Source organism: Vanellus vanellus (assembly GCF_965231255.1).
Source record: "Vanellus vanellus genome assembly, chromosome: 5".
Lineage (NCBI taxonomy): Eukaryota > Metazoa > Chordata > Aves > Charadriiformes > Charadriidae > Vanellus > Vanellus vanellus.
Window position 1 is genome coordinate 36321703 of NC_138910.1, and position 23273 is coordinate 36344975.

At 38.4% G+C, this 23273-nt stretch overlaps 1 protein-coding gene across 1 annotated transcript; it reads left to right on the forward strand.

Moving 5' to 3' along the window:
• On the forward strand, nt 1-22760 carry LOC309672459 (uncharacterized protein; the record flags this gene model as incomplete). The annotated part of the gene is made up of 27 exons (XM_082483988.1): nt 1-30; nt 140-193; nt 291-344; nt 845-898; nt 1472-1525; nt 1857-1901; nt 2352-2450; nt 3328-3435; nt 3559-3612; nt 5381-5434; nt 5537-5590; nt 6636-6689; nt 7514-7621; nt 7729-7782; nt 7981-8034; nt 9131-9271; nt 10507-10614; nt 10767-10820; nt 11151-11258; nt 11355-11408; nt 12696-12803; nt 13697-13750; nt 14470-14577; nt 16629-16920; nt 17839-18026; nt 19928-20152; nt 21049-22760. 27 exons carry the CDS (start codon nt 1-3, stop codon nt 21193-21195), a joined length of 2517 nt encoding a protein of 838 aa, XP_082340114.1. The 3' UTR covers nt 21196-22760.
• Between the last annotated feature and the right edge of the window lie 513 nt (nt 22761-23273).

The window sequence follows — 23273 nt, forward strand, 5'->3', positions numbered from 1 at the left end:
ATGGGCCTTCCTGGGCCAAAGGGTAGCAGTGTGAGTATGGCACCTGGTACCCAAGATCTATTTAACTTTAAACAGTTGCATATATTTTAATGGGTGAAAACAGTATGTAAAAATAGTCATTTTTATTTCTGCAAATTAGGGTGATCCTGGAAAACCCGGAGAAGCAGGCAATGCAGGTGTCCCAGGACAGAGAGTGAGTGTGGCTGTTATTTGCAGTGATTACAAAAACTGATGCTTTTCTGTTATATATGTTAAGTATACAAGACTGTTCACTATACATTTTAATTTAGGGAGCCCCTGGTAAAGATGGTGAAGTTGGTCCTTCTGGTCCTGTTGGCCCACCAGTAAGTTAACTTTTACCACTCTCCCTGCCTGCCCATCGCTCCACCCTTTTGTTATTCTTTATGTCTCTGTTTTTATCTATCTTCATGCCAGTTGTTGATTCAAAACAAAAAATCCCAAGAACATTTAAAGAAAAAATTTTCCTAGAAAAATGGGAAGATTTATATTGAAAAATATATATATTAGTAGCCTAATTCCCCTTAGTGACCATTACAAACAAGAGTGCAAGGGGCAAAATTTTCTCGTAGTTCATTTTCCTAGCTTCCTTGGTTTCAATGGAAATGAGTGTTTTCCTGTCAGCACAAAATTTTGAGGAGGGCTATCTTAAAGAAATAAGATACATCCTATTACATCTTTTAGATAGGGTATATCTTGGGCTGGGGTAAGTAAAAATTTATAATAAACAAATACATAATTGAAAATATACATATTCAGAGAGAAGAAAAATTGGGAAGCCTTCCTATATTCTTCTACTGTATACTTACTACTTTCTTTTGTGTAGGGTCTGGCAGGAGAAAGAGGAGAACAAGGCCCTCCAGGTCCTACAGGGTTTCAGGTATGTGCATTCATTTTTTTTACGGAAAATGTAACCAGCCATGTCTTTATCAACTTAAATTGGAGAAATTCAATCAAGTGATGTTTAACAAAACACAACTTCAGAACTAAGGCAATGATGGTCAGAATAATTAGTGATAATTAGCTTTCACATCAGCTGTGCACTAAATTGAATTGGCAAAGGCTTAAATACCAGCTCTGTATCCCTTGAGAAAACCCTTGTTGGTTTTCACTTTTAATTTGGAGATTTTCCAAAGATTTGCCAAATATGGAGCAAAAGAATTGTCTTGATAATGAAGTATTAATTAAGTTAGTCAATCTCTGTTTATAGATAACTGTATTTTTAGGGCTCATATGCCTATGTCCTACAAATGTTAAAGAAGGGCTGCCATCTCATTTCGAGGGGGGAAAACAAGTAGGTGAAATATTCACGTAACTATTTCGCTTGGGGATCTCTGAGGGCATAGTCTTTTACTGAGTATGATACTACATTCATATTATTTGTGTCTTAATTAAACCTGGATTTACATAACTTTCTATCATTTTAGTGACCATTTTATTTACTTTTTTACAGGGCTTACCTGGGCCACCAGGTCCTCCAGGTGAGGGAGGAAAGCCAGGTGATCAGGTAATTTTTGTGTAATTTAACAAGCATCCACTTCATAAAGTAGTTTTACCTTTTCTTCTCTTTGTAGTTTAATTTCCCACTCTGTTTCAAAACACGTACTGATGTAGTCTGCAAGATGCTTGAGAACTGCTTTTGGATAAAACAGTTACTAGAATCTGACCATATTCTTGGACTGAGTTGGACTATCTCCCCTTGTCATGGACAGAAAATATTCAGAACTAGCCATCTGCATTCACAGTACTTTATAAATGAAAATATTTATCTCTAATTTCCATAACTGTACGTGTACAAATAATGCTTTCATTCTAATGGTGAGTTCTGTTCTGCTTAGGGTGTGCCTGGAGATCCTGGAGCTGTTGGTCCGTTGGGCCCTAGGGTAGGTATTTTCTTTCAGAGTTTAAACGTTCGTAACAGTTCTCTGAGGTTGAAAGTTGATATATAATATGGACTTTAACAGCTAAAGTGGATATTTGACTTTTTTCCCACCGATAAAATGCTTGTAAACATGGATACGTTTTAAGATCGTTTGTGTAAAACCTGCCACCTTTAACGGTTTCCTAGCTGATGAAATGGTGCTGAGTACTAGCTGCTCAGTGATTTGGTTTACAGCTGTGAAATGACAGTTTTTAGTTTGCTGAGCAACATGATATTCCCCTCACCTTTAACAATAAAAACATAAAGCTGTTTTCTATTTGATCTGTTCTCCTAGAATTTGTTCACAGGCTCTTTGTTCAAATAGCAGTGCTGCACTTATGGTGTATTTAGGATTTTGTCTACCAGAACTGTACCCTGACTCCTAAATAAGTAATAATTTTCCATTTTGTAGGGAGAACGTGGCAATCCAGGGGAAAGGGGAGAACCAGGCACATCAGGACTCCAGGGTGAAAAGGGCATGGCTGGAGGTCATGGTCCTGATGGTCCAAAGGTAAGCTGAATGGAGATTTGTGTTGTTGCAGTGGTGTACTGTATAATTCTGCTCATTTGCAAGAACATACAAGGGAGAGCTTTTTTATTATAAAAGGGATATCTTTCCATGAAAGGTATCTTGTTTATATAAGGGTTCTAGGAAGACATACAGTTATTCCAGTATAATAATATTAATAACTTGCAGGATACTCAAATGTTGAGAAATCACACTTTGTATTAATTTATATAGGTCTGAATTTTTAAATGCTGTGGGGTTTTTTTGTTTCTCAGTAGAACAGGGCAAAGCCATTTCTGAACTGGAGGAAACGCTGACAATGGCTCTGTTTTAAGAACCGTGTCAGTTTATGTGAAGAGACTTGGCAGGGTTGAGCGTTTAAAAGAAAATACTGAAAACTGCATGCCTTTCTTTCACCTCCAATTGATAAGATTTGGTCTAGGAAGGTCACTCCAGGTAGGGAGTGCCTCTAGTAATGCAAGACCTGTAATGGACATGAGGTGTGAGAAACAAAGCATAAATAAAGCATCTCTGCTCCTCCCAACTTCTACTTGTAGCTACTTGGTGTAGTAGACCCATGTGGCATCAAGGTCAAATTAGAAAGATGCTCAACCTTCTTTTTTTGCCTGTTCTCATCCCCAATATGCACTAAGTAAATACTAATTTATTTGGAAGGATTACGGTATTACAACTGAACTTCCTGAGTAACACAATGGGAAAACAAAAGTATTTGGACATGAATAAAGTCCAAATTTAAGAGAAAATTATTGCTTAAAACTGTACCCCGGAGACTTCAACACAGGCACAGCGTGTTCGGCAGCCTAGAGACAAAGATACTTCTCACATGAATAGACAAAAACTTGTTCTTTATTTGTTTTAGGGAAGCCCAGGCCCTAGTGGGACGCCTGGTGATGCAGGCCCACCAGGTCTTCAAGGTATGCCTGGAGAGAGAGGGATCGCTGGAACACCTGGCCCCAAGGGCGATAGAGTAAGTTTGGTTATTTCTGTCATGCTGAGTAGAATCACCTGTCTCTTAATACTGTAATTGTTCCAGGGTATGAACTACTCAGCGTTCAGTGTCATAACTGAGACTTTCTGGTATTTTCCATAGGGCGGCATAGGTGAGAAAGGTGCTGAAGGTACGGCTGGTAATGACGGGGCCAGAGTAAGTAACTCCAACTCTTTTTAGACTTAACTGTCCACATGGCAGATTGTTTATTGTGCTAGAGGTTCTCAGCTCATAGAATTAAACACTACTCAACTTTGTGATATCATGGGTTGACAGTCATTCTCATTCCCCTTCAAATTTGGTCTTCAAGTTTTTCAAGGCTGGCATACGCAATGTTTTAGGATGTCTGTGTCCCAAGCCTGTGTTTTGTATAATCAATAGTAGGAGTTAAGATGTCAATGGAAAAGACTCCCAGAAGTAGCACGTTCATTTGGAATTCAGCTAAGCTGACTATGGTAAAAATATGAAAAAAGGGACAGGCAGAGATCAATAGCCAAAAAGCAAACCCACCAGTTCTGACTCTTGGACTAAGGCAGATGCTTCCTTATTGTTTGGACTGAGTTTGCCCACGGTCTGTCCTCTGAATTTCACAGGCAAAAATTCCTGTAATGTACTGAGCCCTATATGGGCAGTAAGTCGCTGATACTTCTGGAAAGCTTTGAACCTCCTGTGCATAAATAACGTCTGGTCTGCTCACGTGCAATAAATCTAGTATGTTCAAAACACGTTGCATGCACACTTCTACATAGACCAACTGTCCAATAATCCTAAATGTGCTGGGTTTGCTGTATATGCACTGACTATATTTTCTTCCCAGAAACTCTTGGAGTTAGTTTTTACATAAATTGCATGTGTCTGATATTCTTGGGTTTTACAAACCAGTTCGAGTACTAACCGCTAGGCCTTTGGAAGCCTGAGATACATACAAAAGATGAGGATTCTGACTGGACTAAATTTCTAATTAAAGAAGTTTTTTTGAGAAACTCAAGCATACAGAAGCACTAACTCACAATTAGCAGCTGTGAGCTGGAATTTGTAAGTCAGATAGTATCCAAAGATGCAGAACAGTTCTTAGTCATTGGAAGGCAAGTTTATATCTTACAGTAACTAATACTGCAATGGTGAACAAAATGAGCATCCCTCTTCTAAACCTAGGTATCTGCAGATATCCCTGCTACCTATCACTACAGCACTGATGGTGGTGCAGTATCATCCTTCATTAATACTGCTGTTTCGTCTTCCTCTTCAGTTTGAACTAAGTTACAGTGCAGATTTTTAGAGGAGAGGGATTTTTGTTTGAGATAAACTTGGTGCAAGTTTGTGGTACTCTGCTTCTAGTGACAGAGAATCGTAACTGGGATATCTAAATATTCAAGAATGTAATATGAATAGTGCTGCAGGATCATTACGTGCAGTTGATGGGTTTGTATGCAACCCTTATGTTGCTTAACTTCCCTATGAAGAAAAAAACGACACTTTAGAGGAGTTTTCAAGATATAAATTAATCTTCAAAAGTAATGATGGACATGTTGAAATTAATATAAACAATTAAATACTAGCATAAAACAAATAGAGAGCTTCTGTGCAAGTGGGGGAAAAAGGACATAATTTCCTCCTGAGAAATAAAGCTAGGGATTTTTTTATCATTGGCCTTTTTCATAAATGCTGCATAAAGTAGAAGAAGAAGTTATTGAAGAAAGAGAAAATGAACAAAAACAGGGCTTTTGAGATATGTGATTTTGGTGACTGGGAGAGGAAATGCAAGTAAATTTGGGTAAAAAAGACCCAGCAAGATTTCCGAGATAAAGAGAAGAATTTGAAGCAATGAAAAAGCATATGGAAATGATAACATAAGAGAAGTTTTAAATTAACTGTTTTGAAACACCGCCTTTCTAACTTCCTTTTATCTTAATTTATTCAAAAGGGTCTCCCTGGTCCAATAGGCCCAATGGGTCCAGCAGGTCCCACTGGTGAAAAGGTAAACAGATTTTTTTCCCATTCACTACTGAAGTTTCTTAATATTATCATACTTTATTGTCACTTTTGCTACTTGGGAAATAACCTTTAATTTTATTTTAAGGGTGAACCAGGTCCTCGAGGTCTAGTTGGTCCTCCTGGCTCCCGTGGAAACCCTGTGAGTAAACATGTTTGGTTTTTGCCCGTCGTAAGTTAACGATATCTAACACTGATCCAAACTCCAGGTTTTTGTCTCATTTGATGATATATCTCCGTCTTTTTTCTTGACTGTCCTTTGTAGCCAAAATCTCTAGTTCCCATCTTGATGCTGTGCACTTGCAAAACTATTGGCAGATTTTGTTCCTCTGTCCTACACTTGTTTTAGGGCAGTATTTACCCTCATTTACCTCACTCCTGGAAGTATACCAACACTTTTAATTGTTGAAATCTTTTTAAAAGCATGGCCATACCAGATACGACTGTAGACATACAAATATTTAGATGGACAAATCAGAGAAGTATATCTTAGTTTTCATCTAATTACGCTAACTCTTGTCATCTTCCATCCATTTGTGATTTTAAGGATTTTAAGGGTTGACTTTCATTAGGGAGTTAGAGGCTCAGCCCTTCCAGATCCTTCGTACTGCTTGGAATTGATTATGTCTCTGTCATAAATCAGAACAGCCTTATTTCCAGTGTAAATTGGAATAGCTTCCACCCCTCTGGGGAGTGCTGGACCTTGGCAGCCTTCAGCTCCTTCTGTTCCAAACAAACATTGTGTGGAAAGCTCAGTTGAAGCAGCCCATAGCCCATTCTGACCTTGTAGAATAATACATCTTTGAACTATTCTTTTTTTTTTTTCTGATTAGACTGGTAGGTTGCACAAAACGTGTGCACTTTGGCGAATCCTGCTATCACTGGAAGTGGTTGTGAGCAGAATTTCTCCTATTGCAGTTCTAGTGCTTGCACTAAATTTCTTCACTAAATATCTAAATTCTGAAAGTTTACATACAGTCTTGGACACATGGCAGATTTCAACATCATAGTTAACATGGTTTATTTTGTGATTAAAAGATCATTTGATTCTGAATAATAGAGCAAAAGTATAATCACATTTATGACAGTAAATAGTTAACATCCTTTCTTGTATTTTTAACTACAAATTATACTGTATATAGGAAGACTGTTATGCTAAATACAGTTATTCCTAAATTTTTTACCAGGGTTCCCGAGGAGAAAATGGCCCAACTGGCGCTGTTGGTTTTGCTGGTCCTCCGGTATGTGTTTTGTAACAGTAATGAGTTTCCTTTAGTCATGCTTTGATATACTTAGTTTCCTTCATTATGAATAATACTGCAGTGCTCTTAAATGAGTCACATTTTTGTTGCAAAAAGAGCTGTTTCTTTTTCCCATCTTTATATCAAAGAAAAGTGCCAATAAATACCCTAGACAGTTGAGAAGTGGTTTTGCTGATAAGATTATGTAGTTGTTCACCAGATTTTATGTTTCCACAAATATGCTGTGTTGCTCTTTTGAGATTAAAATGAGGCAAGTTATAAAGTGTCATTTATTGAAGATAGCAAAGATTTGCTTCATGAGTAGTGAAGGCCGGAATCAATTGATGGGCCAAATGGAAGGTTTGTGAGTTTTCCAGTGAATACCCCAAATTTTCCCACAGCCTAAATATTGTGTTTCAGACCTTTCACAAAGAGTCAGGCACCTGCTTCCCTTGGTGGGAAAAAGAAGACTAGAAAAGACAGTGTTTGTTCAGTCCCTTTTGCTTTTAGGTATGCTACAATAGCTACTCAGGAAAATAGAAAATCTAAAGGAAAGAAAAATGTGAGCTAGAAAAGAAAATATTTTAAATGTAAATTCTGACTTCACAGGCTTCAGAAAATCCCATCTGTGATATTCTAAAGACTTTGCTGAACTGTTACAGTTCCCTTGAACTGAACCATTGAGCAAATACACTGTTTTCTGGGCTGATTTTTTCTTCTGTTATTTTTTGCCTTCTAGAAACTTCCTACAAAGTGACGTTGTTAGGCTGGAATGATATGGTATTCTCTGACCTGATGTCTCTTCTAAATATTATTTCTTGCAGGGCCCTGATGGTCAACCAGGCGTGAAAGGTGAACCTGGAGAACCTGGACAGAAAGGAGATGCTGGATCTCCAGGACCACAGGGTCTTGCTGGGTCTCCTGGTCCACCGGCAAGTATAAATAACATTGTCAGAGAACCAGTGGCATAGGCTGATCTTGCATATTTAAAATGTCCTGGGTGTTTACTATCACCCCTCTCTTTCTTCTTTCTTCTTAGGGTCCTCCAGGTGTTCCTGGTCTGAAAGGTGGTAGAGGAACTCAAGGTCCACCTGTAAGTAGATTTTATTTTTTGTGACCTGACTGCAGATAATCTAATACTAAATTTTATGTAATATTTGTATGATTCCTCATCTCAGCTTGTTTTTCACAGTCTGTAACTATAACATTTGCTCACTAATTCAGCTGAGAACATTTGAAGTAACCAGTGCTGTATTTCTTTCAATAAAGTTGCCATTAAAATGTTTTTTAGGGTGCTACTGGATTCCCAGGATCTGCTGGAAGAGTTGGGCCTCCAGGACCTACTGTAAGTCAATTGTCATGCCGTGTTTCATAAACTGGTCATTGAAAACCTGAAGACTAAGTAAAGCAGGAAACATGAAGCAGTGTTTATGGCCTGACGCTATAGAAGAGAACAGCTTGTCAGCACGGGCTTCTGTGATTGCATGCTTATATCCGACTTCATTAAGTAAAACTCAGTCTTGGGCTTGATCCAGTGTCAGTGTGTCCACATTGGTGCAAGACTTTTCACTGGGTTAAGGAGGCTCTGAGCTGTTCAAGCTGCTCTAATGACTTAAATGCTTACAGGAACAAAACAACAACCAATATCGTCCTGTACTTTTTAGTGTATTGTCTCTTCAGTGGTGGCTGAAGTTAGGAGAGTTTTTGGAAAAAGAAGAGGCCTCTGCTGGGTTATCTCATTGGTGGAGTTACTCATAAGATCCATTAAAATAAATTAAGAAACAAACCATAGCAAACCCACAAAATCTCTCATGTCTAAACATTTTCAGAAACACTAAAAGAAAAAAAAATTAGGTCTGGATCAACAACTGAGCAGTCAACTCCACACAGAGAACTCTGTCACTTGCTTCATATGCCTTTTAATGTTTTGATGAGAAATATAACTTGCAGTCATTGTGAGTTTATCAAAAGGTGTGAAGTTTGTGGAAAACACAATATAAATGTGAAGTCTTTTAGAAGTATTTGAGAAATGAACAAATGTCCATTAAAACACCAATTTGTACCACATGAATGAAAAGTTTGAATATGGACTTTAGCTTGATGATATTGGAAAGAATGGGCAAGGGTGAGTTTTCTAGCAGTAGTTGTACACCTGAGGTTAAAAAAAAAAAAAAAGAGAGGGGAAAAAAGACTCTTTTAAAGGAGGGAGGTAGTTTAGAATTGCAAATTATGGGGAGGGGGTGTAGCTTGGACATAATTTGATGGGAAGTTTATTTAATCTCATTTGATCATAAATGAGATGATAGTATCTCTTAGCTCATTTACACTTTGGGTCTTCCTTAGAGTATGCGTATTTATAGTTAATCAAAGCACAGTCCTTAGAATTTGGTTGTCTGGATCAGAAAAGGATCCAATGTAACAGTGTGTTTTAATTTTCTTAGGGAGCTCCAGGGCCTGCTGGGCCTATTGGTGAGCCAGGAAAAGAAGGTCCCCCAGGTCTTCGTGGTGATCCTGGTTCTCATGGCCGTGTGGGAGATCGAGGGCCATCTGGGCCTCCTGGTGGTCCTGGAGACAAGGGTGATGCAGGGGAAGATGGGCAGCCGGTACGTTCTGGTTGATGTTAGCAATTCTCCCTAGACCACCTCTAGGCTTGGTGTCATTGTTATACTTATTGCTACTGAAATAATAGTAACATTCTTTTATCCTTGGTGAATTTCAGGGCCCGGATGGCCCCCCTGGTCCTGCAGGAACTACTGGTCAAAGAGGTATTGTTGGTATGCCGGGACAGCGAGGGGAAAGAGGCATGCCAGGGCTGCCGGGTCCTGCAGTAAGTAACAACCAAGTCAATACTCCACCAGCTTGGGCATTCTCATCGTCTTTGTGGGGTTCTGAACGTAGTGTCCCATAGCATGAGGAGAAAGTTGGAAAACTTGCGGGAGTGAATATAGAGAGAATAGTAAATAACTGAATCTCATGCAAATGCATGAGGTGGGAGATTTTGTTCCTGCCATATTGGAAAGTCTGAACCTGAATTAAGAGTGAGTGGGTAATACCATTAAGTCTTCTGGCTAAAATGTTCCTATTTGACTTAAAACTAGATCCTTAAAAAAAACAGCCCCAGAGTCTTCATTTAGGTGCCCAAAGGTCACTTGGATGTGAGTAAATACACTGTAATTGCTATTTCATAAATTGTGAACTACAGTCTTCAAAATTACCATTTGTGCTGTCTTTGCTTTCATGTAGGATTTATAGATACTTATTGGAAAGCCTAATGATCCAGGAGATCAAGTAATTAAATAGACTATTAGTAAAATGGATGGTATGGACGATCTGCCATTACCACTGGATCCATAAAGTCAATTTATAGGTAAAGTTGGCCAGAAATTATTCCAGGCTAACAAGATTTATTGGTGTTGAGACAGAGAAAAAAAAAATCATGTCACTTATTTCAAACTGCATTATGTTTTTCCACTCAAAAAGACCTTACCTATTGCAGATAATGCCGTCAGACATTGATATATCAAGGGAGTGTGCGCTTAAGAGTTGCTACTAGATAGACTGACTTCAAGTGCAGCTTCTAGTCAATAAAAGCCTATTCAAAAGCAAGCAACACAATTAAACTCCTTAAAAATACACAGTATATTAACTATACATTCAAAACCTACAAGAACATTTTCCTTAGTTATCAGGTTTTGTAAGTTACAACTGTTGATGACTTCAGACTGCATTAATGAGTAGCGTTTTGTGGGCAGCAGGTTTATTGTGCTTTCATTGGTTTGTGTTAAAATTTTAATATGATGTTTCTCATCTTTTTTAGGGTACACCAGGAAAACAAGGTCCCACGGGGCCACCTGGTGATAAAGGTCCCCCAGGACCTATTGGCCAGTCAGGTGCCACTGGACCTGTAGGTGAAGCTGGTCCAGAAGTAAGTATTAGAGCCTCATAATATGCAAAAAAAGGCAGTCTAGTGGTTATTCTCCTTGACTTGAAGTTAGAGGTGGAGAACAGCTTTCTAGTTCTTTTTATAGAAATGCAAGATTACAGAGCTAGTCAATAGCCCTATTTTTGTTCCTCTAGGGACCTGCTGGTAATGATGGTACTCCTGGACGAGATGGAGCTGTTGGAGAGCGTGTAAGTATATATTGTTTTCTTGAGTCACTTCTGGAAATCTCCATTTTATTGTTGACTTATTGTAGATTTTCTCTTCATTCAGTTAACTTGAATGGAGAACTTGTTCTGAAAGTGTGTCACAGCTTTGAATAAGTAGTACCTCTCAAAGTTGAGGAAACTTTGGCTAAGGCTGAGAACACCTGCCTCCACAAACTCAGACTTGAGTTCTTACAGAAGGAATATCTTTGTAGATTGTAATTGCTAGAAAATAGAGTAGCAATGCTAGAGTCCTGTTGCTTTGGTCTAGTCCAGTCCTCTGTAGATAAATAATGTTGACATTATGTTTTGCAGGGTGATCGTGGTGAACCTGGCCCTGCAGGCTTACCAGGTTCCCCAGGGGGTCCAGGAACTCCAGGTCCTGTTGGCCCTCCAGGAGATGCAGGTCAAAGAGGTGAAACTGTAAGTGAGACTTTTTTTCTCTTAATACTTGATCAAAAAGCTATTGTGTATGATTTTGTGCATTGCTTCACATATCTTCTGTATGCAATTTTGTAGGGTTCTCGAGGTCCGATGGGTCCCCCAGGTCGTGCAGGAAAAAGAGGTTTGCCTGTGAGTTCTCCACAGTCACTGTGATTTTATCTGAGATACTTTTTACAGGAAAGCGTGTATGAGAAACTGACCCCAAATTAGGATGCTAAACATGGCTTCCACTTTTATTGTTCTGACGAGAAGTGGATGCAGGTTGTCTTCTGAGCTGCAAAGCTGTACAAATCTGTTTGGATACACTAATATTTCTACACTTTCTTTAAAAATACTTTGCAGAGAAATAACAAATGCTTTGGAAGCCTCTTTATTTGGAGTGTGTTGCTGTCCAGATGATGGTAGGACCTGAGTTAGCAAATGGCTGGAGTCTGTGTTTGACAATTCAAATAAGGGGTAAAAAAATGAATGCTGAACAAAAAGGCACATTTTCAGATAAAAATGGCAGAAATATAACAAAATCACCTGTTCCCATGAAACTTCCTTAATTCAACTCATGAGATTCTGACTTCAATCCAAATGGAAAAACAAACAAAAGCCATCTTTTTGTGTTACATAACTCTTTTACAATCCAAGCTTGGAACAAAAAATTAATTGCGAACTTGGGAAATTCAAAAGAATGTTGTCCCGTCCCTAAGCAGATGTCATTTGAGAGGCAGGAAAGGTTTATTGAGTAGTTAGTGATAATGATGCCATTGATAAACTATTTGGAATCTGGCATTGAGAAATTTAGCATGCAATTTGGGCTAAGAAATATAGAATTGAAAGCAGAAGCCATTTTTTCTAATGATTCTTGAATTAGTATGAAAAGTTTGAAACTATCAAAAAAAACAAGAATGAAATTGTGTCAGTAATAGAACCGTGCTGGGGAGCCTGAATGTTGTTGCCTGTAGTTAGGGAATATAACTTCAGTTGTACTTTAATCATAGTGAAGGTGAAAGGAGCTGTGAGAAGGAAAGATGCAACATGGAGGATTTCATACTAAAAATGTGCTTTATCATTATCAGTCTCTCATCTATGAAAATAATTTGCTATATTCAGTAAGGCAAAGCAATTTCTCAATCTAAAAATGTTTCTGTAAATTATTTAATTTAGTACTTCAGTACTTTTTGGACTGTGTTATGAAGCTAAATAGAATAAATTTACCACAACTATAATTAAGCACAGCACAGCTTTCTGTAATTATTTACTTATTTTTCGTAAAAAATTAAGATTGTGGAGCTGCCCCAGCATCACCTTTCCAGCTTTAGTGAAGGAGGTCTGAATGCAGTGTCTAAAAGTAAATTAGGGGGTTTTGAGGTTGTTTTTTTTTTTTTTCCAGTTCAGAATTTTACATTTCATGACTGATATTTACAGGGTCCCCAAGGACCTCGTGGTGACAAAGGTGACAACGGAGATCGAGGCGATAGGGGCCAGAAAGGACACAGGGGTTTCACTGGGCTTCAAGGTCTTCCTGGTCCTCCTGTAAGTTCTTCTGGCTTTACTGTAATTTTATTTCCTCGATTGTTAAATAATGTATTAGGAACATAGTTATTTAAAATGAAAAAAAAAAAAAAAAAAGCAAACATGAGTTATTTTTTTCCCCCACGGTGTTGGTGAGTGGCCTGGCTGTCTGTGCTTGCTAATATTGTTAATGCGATTTTACAATGCTATTGCCTCATGAGGTAGACCTGTGCTTTGCACGATATGTGTTCTCCTACTCTTGCTCCATTTGTGCCAGTGCTGCAGTGACCGAACACTGACCTGTCAGCACAAGATGATAACAAAAGTTGGTAGTTTCAGATAAGCACATTAGAGTGTGAAAAGCTTTTTGCTGGTGTTTGGACTCTTTACATTCAAGGAATCAAATGCCAAATCCCATGAGGACTTTGATAGTATCTGTCACTAATATTTGCAAGAATTTCATAATTTCAGTGGCAATTGAATGGAAATACCATAGAAAACTTAATTTTTTACATTTTTTCGCTGATCCTGTGCAAGAGCTGGAAGTTTCAACATGCAGGAAAAGAGTCAACAAAAAAGCCTCAACACCCAAAGCATCTTCCCACTTCATAATAGCGCCGTCAGTTACTCTTTTGTAAACCAATCTGATCCTAAATGTCATGAAAGTAAGGCTTTTCTGAAGAAACAACTGTATATATACCCAAGCACCCGTAACTTCTAGTAATCTAAATTGTGATTACAGTTGTTACTCTTTGTTTGTGCCAAAAGAGAACAATAGAATGAAAATTAATCATAAGAAGGAAAGGTACTACCCATTGTTCATGTATATTATAATCCTAGTCGTACAGAATTGTGTATATCACGCACTAATTCTTTAACACTAAAGGAATGATATGATAATTTCTTCTGTTTAGGGTCCTATTGGTGAACAGGGCAGTCCTGGCATTCCAGGCCCATTTGGTCCTCGGGTGAGTATAATGTTTCAGGTTTAGGGTTTTTCTTGCTTGTTTTTTTTTTTTTTTTTTTTTCCCTATCAGATTTCTGTTTCTGCTTCACTTTTATTTCAGTGGCTTTTATTGACTTCAGAATCATATGGTGATTACCCTGGTATCTTTTGCTGAGAGACATTACCTTGTTTAATATAGTAAAGCTTTGACATAAGTGCAGTTTATAGCTAGATAAAAATGTCAGTTCAGAATAACTACAGGGGTAGTCTCTTTTTACAGACATTTTTGCTGCAGCTGATACAAAGCTGTATATGTGGCAGCTCTGCTAATTGCTGCTCTGCCTTTCACACTGCTGTGTATGTCATTCACCCAAAAGTAAAGGCGAAATATGACTCCCTTGGATGTTTCCAAGTGACAGTATGTCTCTGAGTCTGTATACATTTGGGTGTACAGCAGCTACTCCAGTCATCACAGCACCTGGAATTAAACCCACTTAGATGGTTTAGGAAAAAATACACAGCTGATCCAAGGTATGTTGGCTGAGGTGATTGACTTCAGAAGAACATTGAAACTGCCTTCCTACTTTTTGAGAAGAAGAAAAAGGATGGTTTTGAAAAGTTTGGTAATAGACACCAATATTTTTTTTGCTTCCTGAAAAGATATTGCTTGTAAAGGGCTATTTTGTATAATTTTGTTATTAAATGCTAAAATACATTCTTTCTTTCTCTTATCTTTTCTAGGGTCCTCCAGGTCCAGTTGGTCCTTCTGGCAAAGATGGAAGCCCCGGTCCACTTGGGCCAGTTGGGCCTCCTGGTGTTAGAGGGAGTGTAGGAGAAGCTGGACCTGAGGTATGTTGATGGGAATATGGAGGCAAAAGGTTACCTTCAAGTAATGAGATTTTTTACAGTCCATTGCATCACTTCCTCAAACATCCGTGAGCTCAACACAAATTGTAAGGTTTCTCCAACAAATAGCAGGGGTAACTTTGTATTGAAAGGGCTCATTTCTTACTCATTTTCATCTTCCGGACCTGTGGCGATCCCAGTCTTATCCACCTATGCTCTCCTTAGGCGAACTGAGGGCTATTTCTGCAGTTAGCTCGCTGGATCCTGCTGGATCTGCAGTTCAAAATGGCCATTTGGCAAGTTGGGTCCTGAAACCTCATGTCTAAGCATACGTCAGTTGGTTTATCTGGAACCAGCAGTAGTTCAAAGTCAGTGGTCCCACAAAGGTAGCACTGAATTATAACAGCCATGTGACTGACTGCCGGCAGCATACTCCATCATGCCTTGCGTTAAGGAAATCCTTCAGTCCAAATGAGCAGCCCAAAACTCCAACACTCAGCTCAGCGGACCTTCAGCCTGATCTGAGGTTTACGTACATCAACTGTGAGCTCATTCGCAACTAATGAAAAACAGTTTGACCATTTTGGAAAAAGTCCTAAACCTTTGCTAACCACCCCAGGCGTATTCCACATTTACCAATTCATGATACCCGAAGTCATAAAATGTAAGTTACGTTATCCCAAGGAAGGTAAGTTAGAAAATTAGAGGGATTTGAGAAAAGGGTTATCTGGGTGATCACACGGAGAATTAAAAGACGTGGAAAGAAGTGGAAAGAGTGGAATAAAGGCGGAATAAAATAATGAGCAAGACAAAGAAAGCCGTTTGTGCTGTTTTTCTGTCTTGTAAGACGTGGTGTCTCCTGTGTTTATCGTGTGCTAATATTCACCCTATTTAATTCGATTTCCTGCCAATTATTGGTATCTCCACTTCTACCAAGGCACCAAGACTTGGATGAATAGTCTATGGTAGAGCATAAGAATACAATGTGTATCCAGATCCTTCATCTGTGTAATGGGATACTACAAGAAATATCACATACCAGCAACTTTAGTTTTGCTTTTCATGGTAGCTTGCTGCAACTATGCATTGGAACGACAAAGCAAGAAATAAAAGTTAAGATTTCATTTGTCAGGTGCAGCATGTATTAGTCTGGGTGTGTGCTCTGTAGTAAACATTTGGAGCACTAGTTGTGAATTCTGAAGTAATTAATCTCAAAGGAAATTCCATGTTCTGATATACCGTCTGATGCACCAGAGCATCAAACTTACAATGAAGGTATGTTACAAACTTTCTGTTGCCAAAGAAGAGCTGGCAGAGCCTGCAGGTGGCTTATTATTATTAAGATAGCTTAAACTATCTGTTTATTAACAGACACATTCTGTCTCAAGACTCAGTTATGTGCCCAAGTGTCACAATTCAGATTGACAGAAGGACCTCACAACCCGTCATTCAGGAAAACATATTTAGTCGGGAGAACACCTGCTCTGCTGAGTAAGGGTGATGCAGATTCTGTCTCACATACCTGTGGCCAGAAGGCTCAGCACTGTGCAGGACAAATGTAAAGATATTTCTAGCACCAAATTCTCCGTCCAGGCTTTACTAGTTGAAAATGTGCCTGAGGTAACTCAGGGGAAGCAGGAATTTTAGATTGCTCTAAAAAACACTTACAGCTGTTTTCAGTTTTAAGAAATAAAGTTATTAGGCAGGGATTTGAACGAGGAGGGGTAGATGGCTTAAAAAAATGGAATAAGGCGGCCATTCCTTGATGACTTTTTCCAGCTGTTAGGTCTGAAATCAGGAGTAACAAAAAATTGAGCAAGGTATTGAGACAGGCAGAGAGGGCCTGAAGCAGAGAAAATACCTCACATGCAGTTCTAATCTCTTACTCCTGTCCCTGGATATGTGAATTGTTTATCTATATTTGAATTTTCCCTGCGCCTTACGGTGACTGGCCATGAAGTTTTGCTTTTTTAGCGGCTGCCTTTGCTATCGTTTTGCATAGTATTTACTCTGCTGTGCCTCTATTGCCTTTATTTATTTTTTTTTAACCTTAGGGTCCACCAGGTGATCCTGGCCCTCCTGGCCCTCCAGGACCTCCAGGGCATCTCACTGCTGCCATTGGTGACATTATGGGACACTATGATGATGCTATGGCAGATCCGCTACCAGAGTTTACTGAAGATGAAGCAGCCCCAGATGACCATAATAAGACAGACCCAGGAGTCCATGCCACGCTGAAGTCACTGAGCAGCCAGATTGAGACTATGCGCAGCCCAGATGGTTCAAAGAAACACCCAGCACGGACTTGTGATGACCTGAAGCTGTGCCACCCATCCAAGAAGAGTGGTGCGTATAAACATACCATCTCCTGCCTGTGCCATATGATTCTGTCTTATTTCCAGTAGATACTTGGCCACTGGAAAAAACGTGTAATACAGATTTTGGTCTAAATTGACATTCACACTAGGAGCTTGAAAACTCCTTGCTAATAAAGTATGTATTCTAATGTATCCCATATTTATTTATTCAGTATTTATTCAGATGTATTTTAAAATCCGAAATATTTTCTACTTCCATGGAACACTACTTCTGAAAGTGTTTTCACCGTGGAGTACCACTTATGTGATGAGAGAGCTAGGCTGGCACGCCAGCTGTGAATGTTTGCCTGACTGCTATTAGCTCAAAACATTTCCTGTGGGATGAAAACCTGTGAGTGCTTTCCATCCAGAATTCTCTACTGCGGTTCTATAGTGGCAAATCATAAGCAGTAATGCACTAATGTGCTATTTAGGGCTGTCCCTAATTTATGTGGATTACCAGTGATAAATCAGAACAGACTGGAAGGTAGAGAGAACTTGTGGCAGGCCTTACCAGCTTTTTCCCTGTTTCTTGAAACTGCCTCCAACAGCAACACGAGGAGGGGCTGCTACTGGTTTCTCATATGTAGGGATAACTGTCTTCTAGCCGTTGTGTGTTCTTTACACACTTGGAATGCCCAGGAGCTTTGCCATGGATTTAAACAACCCTAACCTTAAACAACTTCCAAGTCTGCATTCCCCAGTTTTGAAATATTTGAAATACTGATCAGCTTGTATCTTGAAGTAACATTATAGTGTATACCTGATACACGCATCAAAACACGCATCAGATTATGTGAAATATATGCCTGTTTTCCTTGTGTTTTATACTGTCATGACATACTTTTGCTTATATATTTCAAGAATCTTAATAATGTGATGGAATCATATTTTACGTTCTTTGCAGGTGAATATTGGATTGATCCTAACCAGGGATGTGTTGAAGATGCTATAAAAGTATATTGCAACATGGAAACTGGAGAGACCTGCATTTCTGCAAACCCCTCTACTATACCACGTAAAACATGGTGGGCCAGCAGGTCATCTGATGTAAAGCCCATTTGGTACGGCCTTGATATGAACAGGGGATCACAGGTAACAAAATATATGTAATGTCAAGAATTGACTTCTATGAAACTCGTTTCCTTCTGGTTTAGAACTTCATCTGCTATTCTGAGCAGATTCTGCTACAGTCAGAACATCGTAACTGTTGATTGACTGCCTTATATTCAGTTGGTTGTTATCATACAGTAAATATAGGAAAGAGCTGGGAGAAACAATGCAAGTGCATCCAAGGCAGGATTGGCTACAAGTATACCATTGGCGGAAGAGATTTATTTCTCTTGATCCCCAAAACTTCAACTTCTCTAGCAGTCTCCTTCAGTAACTCACTATCCTTGTCCTTAAAAAAAGTGTACTTTTACCCTAATATATGATTTAAATCACCGCTGTTTTAATTGAATTCTACCATTTTTTTCAGAAAGCTCTTTGCTAAAAAATACAAAGCTTACTTTATAAGTCCTCTCAGCTAATCCATTTTTTAAAAAAGTATGAATGTTATATTGTGTGTCAGAATGCTCCACGCCGAATTCATCAGTCTCTAGGCAGACAAAAATTCCACTCTTAGCTTTCTGTCAGGTAACTCTCTGGTAACTTCTAAAGTAGACTTAATGATCCTGCCAAATAACAGAAGTTTATGCTATGTAAAGTATATAATTAATAAGCAAGCTTTTCCCGTTTTTATTCTTACTTCATCAAACTAAAAGCACAGAAAATATTTCCAATTGTTATTTCATAGGAAGTAATTAAATATCTTTAAAAAAAGTATCTGGTGTGTAAAAATACTAGTGCTGTTATCAATTGGATTCCTGACGACAGTTCAGAACTTCAACAATTGAGAGCAGATGTGATACTGAGAACAGACGTGACATTGATTGCTCTTACTGAGATGCTTTCACTTCTTATTAAATTCAGGAGAACTTGCTATGACCCAAGATGTCACTGTTGATGTTTAGCTGCCTGCAGAGCTACACGTAGTGTTTTTGTTAAGTCAGATGTTCTTTGGAGGAAGAAATTATCTTCAGGAATACTAGAAAAGAATAGTTCATTTTTGAAAACATGGTCAGATTCATTTAACTAACAGTGTGATCTGTGCAATAGTCATATGCACTCCTTACAGATTCTAAAAGATAAAAGTGTACAAGATTGCTAAACAGAAATAACACATTTTCTGAAAAATGACAGTGCAGTGTCAGTCCATAAGATTTTCTTTTTTCTTCCTCAGTTTCAGTTTTAGTAATTTGTCACCTTTTTTTTTTTTTTTTTTTTTTTCAATGATTCACAAAGCACAGGTAGGGAAAATATCTCAGGATTTTTTGAATTTTTGTATTGGTAGAAAAAATTGCTTCTGTTTTGTTAGAGAAACAGTGGCTCGTTGTAAAATATTTTTCAAACTTCTTTGTAAGTTAATTAGTTGCTAAAGTCCATATGCAAATCTATACTTATTTTTATATAGTCAAACTTCCTGACCGTTTGTGATGCTTCTAATACAATACAAAGCCTATAGAAAACAAGCTGTTAAAATTGCAATGTAGCAGGTACACTATAAAAATTTTTTCTGTGCTTTACGTTTCTTACCTAGTTTGAGGTTGCTCTATGCACTATTTCATACATAAGGTTGAGCTCCTACTGAATCCCTTTTTGAAAGAAGGCAGAATTAATTCCAGAACTTGGCATGTCTGTGGAGACCCAACTGCCTTTCAGTTTTTCAGCTGCAGAGCTTTATGGTCAAAATGATCCCCGTTACAGGATGTCCACCTTTCTTTGTCCTCAGCTGGCAGCAAATTACAAAATAAACCATTCTCAGATTTTATGTAATAGGGGTCCTGCTAGTCATATCTGGAAATGGTTACGATAATGACAGATGTTTCTAAAATTCTTGAATTCTTAAGGAATTTTCATGTGATATGTGTTGATCTGTTTCTTTATCTTCACAGTTTGTGTACGGGGATACAGCTGTCACTCAGATGACATTCCTGCGCCTCCTATCAAAGGAAGCTTCCCAGAATATCACTTACCTTTGTAAAAACAGTGTTGGGTACATGGATGACCAGACTAAGAATCTGAAAAAAGCTGTAATTCTGAAAGGGGCCAATGACCTGGAGATCAAAGCGGAGGGAAACAGCCGATTCAGATACACTGTTCTGCATGACAGCTGTTCTGTAAGTTTGGGGGTTTTGTCGTTTGATATGGAGAAAAAGGACTTTTCTCTTCTAATGGTTTCAGTTCTTTCCTGATTTAGAAAAAAAATCCATAGAGTGGGGTAATTAAAGTGCTTCAGAATTTCACCATGGAGAAGTAACTGATCATATAGGTATTTTACTACAATTCTAGCTTCGTGTAATAGAAGTCTGCACTGTTTAGAGGGTATTTACAAATTACTAGTTATTAGTGAGCGTACTGAGATACGTAACTTGCCATTTTGCATTTTCCACTACTCGTGTACCTCTGGGTGGAATCACACAAAGAGGGCAGATAACCTCAAGCATTTGTCTGCCAGATGGGTAAGGTTATTGCAGCAATACACTGGAGGGAACTCAGTGGTACTATGACTGACTGAGTTGGAAAGGAAAATGTGCTCCCCAAAAATTCTTGTGGGCATAAAAAACAGCAAGTAGTAGATTTTTTTCATGTTCGTTAGCATTCTCAACCAAGTCCAAGGTACAGGCAAAATATTTCTAAAATTAGTTTTGCACATGAAATAAATCAGAGTTCTCTCGGTGTCTGAAAATAATATAGCCCAAGAACATGTGTGCAGGCACATATTAACACACAGAGAAGAATATCATAACATAAAGAAAAATCAGTCCAGCTCGAGGGGGAAATCCTGCTGTGTCAATCTGACAGGTCTGTTCATCAGTATAAAACCAAGATATATACATTTTAAAATAACCAAGGTGCAGCACAGGCGGGGGGGGTGTTGCTCAGTGAAGATACAGTGAGATCCTTCTGAACTGTCAGACAGATGACTTGCCAGCTGGAATTCGGGCTGTTTCTGACCTAAGCTCTGGTCTAAGTTTTTCTTTTTTCTTTTTTCTTTTTTCTTTCCCCCCTGCAGAAACGTAACGGGAACACGGGCAAGACCGTCTTTGAGTACAGAACACAGAATGTGGCACGCTTACCTATCATAGATATTGCACCGGTGGACATTGGCAGTACCGACCAGGAATTTGGAATTGAAATCGGGCCAGTTTGCTTTGTATAAGAGGAAGGGGGGAAATTAACATGCTACCCAGCAACAGCAGCAATTAAACACATGAACTTAGACTGATTGAAGTTAATCCTGAGACTCTTGAAGTAATGGCTGATATTGGATCAGCATTGTATATACGGTTCTTTTGAAATGCCCGGCCTCCTTTTGAATATTTATTTTACTTACTAACCTTCCGTTTTAAATGATTGAAACCAACTTTTTAGTACAACAATACAATTTTAAGAGGATTGATGACCACCTTTTAAAAGTAATATGAATCTTTTTCCTTGCTTTTGTTTCAAATTATTTTGAAATTGACAGGTATTCAAATTGATAGTTTTAATGTGGGACTATGTAAAGCTCTAAGGATTATTTCTTTTGCTTGGATGCATACTGAATAACAGAAAAATAGAGCACTTTTGTGAGCCGTTGGCTATATTCAATCATACCTACCCCTTCCAGCCCCGTTTGTCTTCCTGTGGTTGCCCGTATGATAGTCAGTAACAGAAATCTGTCTTTTGTAGAACAAAAGTCTCTTCAGACGAGATCATATTAATTTGGCATTGTCTTTCCTGCACTTTCCTATGTAATAGTCTGCTCGGAAGAGTACTACTCCCTAGCCATGATTAATTTATGAAGTAAAAATATTCCTGGGGTTAATATGAGTTTTCAGTTAGAGGTGTCCCATATCTTAAATTTTAAGGCCAGACTTCACTGCTCACAATGTATCTGTGTAATTCTATTAAATTATCCTTAATCTTCAAAATACATCTTAAACCCAATACTTGTTGATTTCCCAATACCTGCCCATCTAAGAAGCCATTACATATCAAATTATACAGATGTCTTATATATGGTGCCAATTTATGTATGTTGCAAATCGTTCACATGTATACCAGACCAATTGTTAATAAAGAGAAAGAAAGTTTAGAAATTCATTGTTTTTAGCTGACATCCAAACATGCATCACCAGTAATTCGACTTATTGGCCTTGAGCTGTCCAGGCAAGAAAGTTCCATCATTTCTTAGCATGAGCTACCTCATCTCTGGAAGTTGGGATGCATTTACTATTCCTGTTTTTATTTTAGATATTAAAAGGTGCTATGCTTCTGTTGTTATTTCGAGAAAGGAGATAGGCAGGGCAAAAACGACAAAAAAGTGATGGTGCTAAATGACTCTGTAGAAGGCTGACGAAATAAAAACGCCTATTGTCAATGTCATTTTCAGAGCTTAGCTGTTAGGCTTATGGTGTTTGAGAGAACAATGTTACAGCGCATTTATTTGTTGGTCATACATTAGATAGAATGTTTGGTACCACTAACATGCTTTATTTTGTAAAGTATGTGGGTACAAACTTACTTAGGTTTTTTTTTTGTTTCTTTATTGCATCTGTGCTCTCCACCTTTTTTGTTTGTTCCTTTAAAAAAATAAACAGCTGGGGCCATCCCTAAAGAAAGTCATGCACATAGCTTTATTCATGTATCTTTGCAAAGCATTTAATTAAATACATGCTTCTCGCTATGTAAGTGGTTTGCTTTTTGTAGAATTCCTTCTAGTGTGTCCCATATCAGTTCATTTCCAGGAAATTAAAAATAGAAGCATTTACTTTTTTTTTTTGTTGCTATTTGAATAACTCATTTGCAATGTGTTCTCCTGGTGTTTTTTAAACATAGGAATATAAAGGTATTATGAATAATGTCCTCTTTGTACCATTTTTTACGAGGTAGGTGTCAATTTGTATGAATTAATCACCAGCAGTCCTATCAAAGCTCCCTAACTAGTATTGTTTGAGACTCCAGAGAAAAAGAATTTTTATTCAAGACCGAATAAAATGTGACTTAGCCAATTCCCAAGGTCAATGTAAGTTATCTCCGATAGAAAACAGTTTCTGGACAATCCACAGAGTTGCATTGTAGCAAGGCAGGCAAGAATTTACATTCCTTTCCTCCTTCAGAAAGGGTGGGAGCTGTGCAATTTTCAAGTTGTTCGTATGCATGTCCATACCGGGCATGTAGGGACCGGGAACAGGGAAGTTGACAGGTTCACGCCGGCACGATCTGTTTGTTTTGATTAGCCAAGCAGGAACTCTG